Source organism: Vespula pensylvanica, chromosome 2, assembly GCF_014466175.1.
Source record: "Vespula pensylvanica isolate Volc-1 chromosome 2, ASM1446617v1, whole genome shotgun sequence".
NCBI lineage: Eukaryota > Metazoa > Arthropoda > Insecta > Hymenoptera > Vespidae > Vespula > Vespula pensylvanica.
In genome coordinates, this window is record NC_057686.1 from 16,218,097 (window position 1) to 16,226,182 (window position 8,086).

Sequence of the window (8,086 nt, forward strand, 5' to 3'; positions counted from 1 at the left end):
TTTTTTTTATCGAATCGTAGGTTCTTTTCTCGTAAAATACATAATCTATATAAATGAATTTAAATACCAGGATAAATTCGTAACGAAATTAAAATGCATAATATTTCATGTTTACATACTCTAATCTTATTAATCCATTAATAATATCTCTCTAATCGAATTTAAGGTATTATAAAAAGTATATTTCAGAAATAGAATTTACGTGATTTTCAGTCCATTCACCTGCTGGATTGTAGTATAGTTTCAGAACGAGTTATTCTGATTTATGTCGTTCCTTTCTTTTTAACCATTATTATTATTTGCCAACAATCTCATTCATTTTACAGATCGACTTGATAGAAATCCTAATCTATAAAAGTAATATATCTGCAAATTGTACTCGTATTATATTAAAAAAAAAAAAAAAAAAAAAAAAAAAAAAAAAAAAAAAAAAAAAAAAAAAAAAAAAAAAAAGTAAATACAAATAAAATATTTTATATTTTTAACTGCAAAAATCAAATTATTTTAAATCTGAAATTTCGATTATGACTTTTATACTATTCTATCCTATCAGACCAAATTACATTTTATCATTTTTGAAGGATAATATATACGAAGAAAAATTTTCGACCTTAAAGATCACATTCGTTAAATATGTATATTTTCATTAATGATTTGATGCATAAATTAAGAATCATATAAGAGAAATAATTAGAGAAATTTTATGATAGAGAATTGAAAGGAACGAGGATAAATCGTATCGTGAAAGATTTCGAGCTGGTTTTTTAAGGACTTGCTACACTCCTGACACAGCTGTCTAAGTCGAGTTTATACTTCCCTACTCGAAACCCCGTAGAGTCGAGGTGCGCTCGATTGGTCCGCCTCTGTCCAACAGAAAATTTTCACCCAATCGGCATGGACTAAATTCAACACTCGTTTTTTTTTCCATTATTAATTCACCGATAGAAATGAACATAATTAGATTCGATCAAAAGTATTTCGAGATTTATTGATGCAAATCTGATGGTATATCGATACGATCGATCGATGCCTTTATTTGAACCCAAAACCCCTTTATGGTCGGTACTCACCTGATCCTACGAGAGTGGGATATAAAATTCTCTTTCTTCTTTCTGCGATCCTAAAATTCATTTGGATAAAAAACTCTTTGTAATTTTAATATCAGGAATATAAACACATATACAAAAGAAATGTATGGATCATCTAAGCACGTACTTGCATACGTTTTATTGTTTTCTAAATATTATCTCTTTCTCTCTCATTTTCCTAGATGACATACAAATCTTTTTTTTAATTCCATTCTATCTTTTTTTCATATATATATTTTTTTTAATTTTTTTTTTTTTTTTCTTGTAAAAGACAAAACGTGACTTCTATTAATAGTTCGTTATCATGAAAATCATCACGATCGAAAAGAAAGATACAATGGTGAATTGGTAAAATAGTTCTCCTAAAGAAATCATAATAATCTAGAATGGAAAAAAAAAAATGTAAAGAAATACGATCGATTTATTGTTCATCTTTTCCCGATACCGGTCTCGGATTTCGACGCAAGGCTCGACGCATCGCCGCGGAGGGTAGGAAGAAGTCGCGGTCGCGCCAATCCCGCTTTTACGACCACGCTTTCATCGTAGGAACGCTTTTATCGTAGTATGCGGTCTTATACGTGAACTGTGTGCGCTCGCATCGTTGCTTCGTTTGTGTAGGTGAGACGGGACGCTATAGTCTCGCTTACGATATAGAGGTTAGGAATATAACGATATCATGTGCAGCCGAACGAACCCGAGTCCTACCGTCGTAGTTTCCCATTCCACCGATAGAGCGTATGGTAAGAAAAGTAGGGGGAATGCCGTGGCCAATGGTTCGGTTCGAGCAACGTTGCCAGGGAAACAAGTTAATGATTCGACCCGCCACCGAGAATTGGCTCGAGAGCTAAGTACTTACTGCGCATGCGTTACTCCCTGGAAACGGTGCGCTATATCTTCTCGTATTCGCGAATATAACTCTTGTTCGTCGTTCACCCTGTGTGAGTATGTGTTCCTACGCTACATACTTGCTCATGCATATATATATATATATATACACACACATACACACACCCCACACGTGTAGGTTCACACAAGCGCGAGAAATCTCGTCCGTGGCTGTACACCATCCCACTCTTTTTTGATGTGTGTGTAAGTGTGCATCCACTCCATTACTTACACATAGAAAGAGAAAATATCTCTCGAATATCAAGTTACTCTATGTGTTAGTAAGGTAAAACGAATCCCTACAGGATCACGTTCCTCTCGCCTGCATACCAATACGCTGTGTCGCCACGACGATTGGTCTCCCTCTCGCTTCGTTTCTTCTCCGTTCTATCATCTAACTTTCTCTCTCTCTCTTTCTCTCTCTCTGTCTTTCTTTCCCCCTCTCCCTTTCTCCCAAGCATATTTTCCTTCCTTCTCACGCATCTGTCTAACCTTGTATATATATGTATCCTTTTTCTCATTCTCTCTCTCTCTCTCTCTCTCTCTCTCTCTCTCTCTGTAAACCTCTCTCTCTCTCTATATATATATATCTATCTATCTATCTATCTATCTATCTATCTATCTATCTATCTACCTATCTATCTATCTATCTATCTATCTATCTATCTATCTATCTATCTATCTCTTTTTAATTCAATGCTTTTTCATTCTTATATTTTCTCTTTTACTCTCTCTTCGTCCGTGTAATTTACCATCACGTGGCTGACAGTACACCCTAATACGTTATTAAATAATCTGAACTGGTGTGTGAGCATGTACGTAGAGTAACCATATACATAGACGCGCGGGTGCATACATGCATGATAGCAAATACATAGGGGGTCACACAGACAAAGAACGAGGCGTTACGACGATTGGCTCCCTTCCCACTTCGTCCACCACTCGATCGGCCTCTCTCCTTCGCGCACGGCTGCCGTCCATCCATCTCTCTCGGTTTCCCTCCATTGCCCCCTTTCTCTCTGTCTCTGTCTCTCTTTCTCCTCTCGTAACATTTCCTCCCTCCTGATACTGACCTTATTTTCCCCACCGCTCGGAGATCGTAACACTGACGCGGCGTATCGCTTGAGACCCTATGCGCTTCTGCGTTCGAGGGGTGGGGGAGGAGGTGGAGATGTAGATTATAATATCCGATGTCCGTCGATCGGGCCGCGAATTAACGACTAGAAAATGGAAGCAACTCGTCGAGAAGGAGAAGGAGGAGGAGGAGAAGGTGGAGGAGGAGGAGGATAACAAGGAAGACGAGGTGGTGGAGGCAGAGGGGAGGGGTACATATAATTGAGCTCGAGCAGCTGCTGCTCTCTTGCACTCGTATACGCCTTTTGTGCTTTAGTAGATAAGGATAAGAATGTCGTGATACATCGAAGGATCTTTTTTTTATTGTTTGCACCATCGACCGTGACATTTTTTTATTCCTTTCTTTTTCTTTTCTTTTCTTTTTTTTTTTATTTTACTTCTTTTCTGTTATGTGCTACGAATCTATCTATCTCTCTTCCTTTCCCTTTCTCTTTCTCTTTCTCTCTCTCTCTCTCTCTCTCTCTCTCTCTCTCTCTCTCTCTCTTTGTTTTTCTTTCTCTTTTTCTTTTAAGACGTACAGAGAAATGACTACTTAATTGTAAAGAAAGAAGTATACCTATACTGAGCGAGGTGCCGTTACCGTAGCCATTTTGTTTTTCTTCGTAGACTCAACCGATGCGAGGAAAAGGGTGGCAAGATCATGAAATTCGTGCCAATATCCTAATCGATTTTTAAATGCACTAATCAATTTGTTGTTTAATAGGATATGTAAAATACATCACATCGTTAACTTGTTCTTTCTCTTATGAAGATTATAGTAAACGTATGATAAATCAATTTGTAAGTGATAAGAGATTAGGTTATATTTTTGGTGTGCGTATTTTTAACGATGTAACAACGAAATGTTTTGATATGATAAATTAATAAAATGTGTACGAGTCGAGTACATATATATATATATGTGTGATATAATATACATATTTACACGATGTAACTCGATGTAATGGTCGATTAAGAAATAATATGTTACGGTAATGACATTTTAATGACGTTCTATTGAACGATTATCCATTAACGCTATTCATTTATTTACAGTAGATATTAATTCTATGGTTTGGTAATCAATATTTTAACTTCATAAAAATACTATTTCAATATTTATATGTTCCATTATCTCTTTTTCATAATACTATATATATATTCATATAAACTTTGATAGAACGTTTAAATATATTCGAACCGCGAAAAGAGAGTTTTTACTTCAATACAAACATAGAGTACGATTCAGAAAATCAAATATTTTTACGTATGTACAGATACACACACGCACGCGCACGTGCATACATATATATATAATCGTAACGTACACACATACGCGCGCGCGTATGTATGTAAATGCAATATTGTTTTATATATATATATTCCATATATATATATATATATAACGTAATATTGCATTTTTATCGTTCAGTTTTATCTCTCGCGTGTATGTAAATCTCTCGGAAAAGAGTATATAGTTCGAATGGGGCTAAAATCAAAGCGCGTATCTCCCTTTAAAGTTTGTACGGATTTGATTTTTATTTATTTATTTCCTTTTTTTCTCTTTTTGTACTTCCATCGGACCTATGCACTTTCCATTTTTAAATTGGCACAGAAATAGTAATTTACCTACATATAACAGAAATAATCGATAAAAGCTGGAAACTGATAGTAAAAGGAAAAAGAAAAAAATAAAGAAAACAGAAAAAAGAAAAAAATTCTTGATTTTACAGAAAATGCAAATGCAAAGAATATTACGAAACTGCATCTCGGTAGGAACGTTGAACGTTTATCAGAGATATGGTAATCGAATTTTACGTTATTATTCGACAAAGCCAGAATTAACATCAATAAGATACAAGATTCAACGTGGTCCATATTCCATGTTAACCGACGAACATGTTAATTTTTTCGAAAGATTGCTCGATCGAAATCGTGTGATTACTGATCCCGAAGAATGTGATGGTTACAATATCGATTTTGCAAATACTGTCCGAGGTATGTATCATGGATCAAAATGAATAGATAAGTTGAGTTAACTTAACTCTTAATAAATATTTTCAATTCGTCCCCATTGAAATAATTTAGTTTGATTAAATTTACAACTGGCTTCTACATTCTTATTGTTCTTTTTAAGATATAACTAAATCGTTCAGTTCTTTTTTTTTATGATTATATTTACTACTCAACGTTTTAATTATATTTCCGTCAATTTTGGAATACGTAGATATCTATTGGAAAGCGAATTAATTATCTCCTCGTTAAATTTCAGGCCAAAGTAGACTCGTTCTAAAGCCGAAAACAACCGAGGAAGTGTCGCAAATATTAAAATACTGTAATGACAATTGTTTAGCCGTTTGTCCACAAAGTGGTAACACCGGTTTAGTGGGTGGAAGTACACCGGTATTCGATGAGATCGTACTATCCATGAAACTTATGAATAAGATCATCGAAACGAATGAAATAGCAGGTCGGTAAGAAAGGGAATGAGATAATAGCCATTTAAATGGATTAGAATTTTCATGAATGTTTTACTACGTCGAATTTATTTTCTGTTTTTTATTTTTTATTATTATTTAATTTTTGTTTTATTTTTTGTTTTTGTTTTTTTTTTTTCCATCACGATCGCTCAGGTATAATTATTTGCGAAGCTGGCTGCATTCTAAAAGAATTGGATGATCATTTGTCTACTTTCGATCTTATGATGCCTTTGGATCTCGGTGCGAAGGGTAGTTGTTTGATAGGAGGCAACGTATCAACAAATGCTGGTGGAATTAGACTCCTTCGTTATGGTAACTTACACGGAAATATTCTCGGACTCGAAGCTGTAAGTTCGCGAAAGAATCGAATAAATCTATTGTTTTCGTCATTGAAAGATATGAGCTATATCTATTGATACCGATGTATGAAGAAATCATTTTACGTTTCAGGTAAAAGCTAATGGCGAGATCATAAACAGTCTGAATGATCTAAAGAAAAATAACACTGGTTTTCATTTGAAGCACTTATTTATAGGTTCGGAAGGAACTTTAGGTGTTGTTACAAAAATTGCTATACAATGCCCATCTATTCCGAAAGCTGTAAATGTCGCATTTTTTGGTAAGCTGTTTATCTTGGAATTATTAATAGAAAGGCTAATTATGATAATCTTTTAGTTAAATCAATAGAATTAATGAACATTATCTTAGTTCCTTTTTTGTTCCCCCATGTAATTTTAATATTCATTGATCGATTTAACAGATTTGATTTCAATTGACATTACGTGTTACTTAAGACATTATTACTACGTTCGAATTTTCTGTGAGTCAAGGTTGTTAAAAATATCAAATATTTCTGAAACGACTTATATATTCCAGCACGACTTTTCCGAATCTTTATATAAACGTATCAGGTATGTGCGAAAGGTCAAGTGATCTTCGAATTAACGTCGTTAGGATAAAATAGAACAGCTAAAATTAATTCGAGCGACGACTGTTTCTTTGCAAATTCAAATTGGTATTCGAACTTTCTTTAATGTCAAATCAAGTCCTTCACGTGTTCTCTCTATTTTCTTTTTTTTTTATTTATTTATTTATTCGTTTACAATTTTTATTCATTTATTTATTTATTTTTTTTTATTTTTTCAGGATTGAACAGTTTCGATAACGTATTGAAAATTTATCATCTCGCCAAGAAAGAATTGGGTGAAATTTTATCGTCATGCGAAATGATGGATAAATTGTCGATCGAAGTTTCGACAAAATTTTTGGGACTTCAAAATCCATTGGCATCTAATGGCTATGATCATGATTTTTACGTATTGTTGGAAACTTCTGGTAGTCATATGGCTCACGACGAAGAGAAACTTAATGCGTTTGTCGAAAAAGTTCTCAATGATAATATTGTGCAAGACGGTACTCTTACTTCGGATACGACAAAAATGATGGTGAGAGAGACGATGATATTTTTAATATTTTATTAAATCAAAGAGCGAGAGAGAGAGAGAGAGAGAGAGAGAGAGAGAGAGAGAGAGAGAGAGAGAGAGAGAGGAGAGAGACATTTGTTGAAGCTATTGATTAGTTATCAATCATTTTAAATATTGTAACTATGTACTCCTTGATATCATTAACAGATACTATAAGGTTTATAAACTTTGATATCTGATAATAGCTTTACTCTTTGTATTGTATAAGTGTATACAGTCACATAGAAAAGTATGATTGATTTTCTACAATTTTTTTTTCTTTTTATAGAATATATGGGCTTTAAGAGAAAGAATTAGCGAAGGTGTTTTACGTGAAGGTTACGTCTTCAAGTACGACGTTTCTTTACCTCTCCCATATTTTTATAAAGTTGTTGAAGTTTTAAGAGAACATTTACGTGATCCTCGAATTATTAGAATAAGTGGTTATGGACATATAGGTATGATAATTTGCATATGATTAATAGTAATAGTAATAATAATAATAATAATAATAATAATAATAATAATAATAACGACAACAACAATCGTATTTATGTTAAACTTATCTAATCTTATTAATTTTATCATTATATATTTTTTTATTATTCCCTTTTTTCTTTTTTTTTTTTAGGTGATGGTAATATTCACGTACAAGTATCGATTCCAACGTACCAGGAAGACATAGCATCACAATTAGAACCATTCATTTTTGAATACATTTCTAGTCTTCGTGGTAGCGTTAGCGCAGAACATGGTATAGGATTTAAGAAAACGAAATATCTTCATCTTAGTAGAACTCAATCGGAAATTGAATTGATGCAACATCTTAAGTTAACCATGGATCCTAAAGGAATACTTAATCCATATAAAGTATTATATCCTATTAATATATCTGCGTGATTTATATAGAAAAAAAAAAAAAAAAAAGATAAGAAAATACGATGAGATAGAGTATTTTATTTTCAATAGATATTTATCTAAGATTTTATAGATATATATAATCTCTTATCTTGTATATTTGCGTTAAGAGATATTGATACAATTAATATCTACTACA

At 33.2% G+C, this 8,086-nt stretch overlaps 1 protein-coding gene across 2 annotated transcripts in view; it reads left to right on the plus strand.

Annotated features, from left to right (window-relative positions):
- LOC122627263 (D-2-hydroxyglutarate dehydrogenase, mitochondrial) overlaps nucleotides 1-7,968 on the plus strand; it is an 11,677-nt gene extending 3,709 nt beyond the window's left edge. For both annotated transcript variants that reach the window (XM_043808302.1, XM_043808301.1), the window contains exons 2-8: nucleotides 4,820-5,084; nucleotides 5,359-5,556; nucleotides 5,720-5,913; nucleotides 6,017-6,185; nucleotides 6,713-7,011; nucleotides 7,319-7,487; nucleotides 7,661-7,968. In XM_043808302.1, coding sequence (XP_043664237.1) covers nucleotides 4,823-5,084; nucleotides 5,359-5,556; nucleotides 5,720-5,913; nucleotides 6,017-6,185; nucleotides 6,713-7,011; nucleotides 7,319-7,487; nucleotides 7,661-7,929 — 1,560 coding nt within the window. In that variant the 5' untranslated portion in view covers nucleotides 4,820-4,822 and the 3' untranslated portion in view covers nucleotides 7,930-7,968. The remainder of the gene's footprint in view (nucleotides 1-4,819; nucleotides 5,085-5,358; nucleotides 5,557-5,719; nucleotides 5,914-6,016; nucleotides 6,186-6,712; nucleotides 7,012-7,318; nucleotides 7,488-7,660) is intronic.
- The last annotated feature ends 118 nt before the right edge of the window (nucleotides 7,969-8,086 follow it).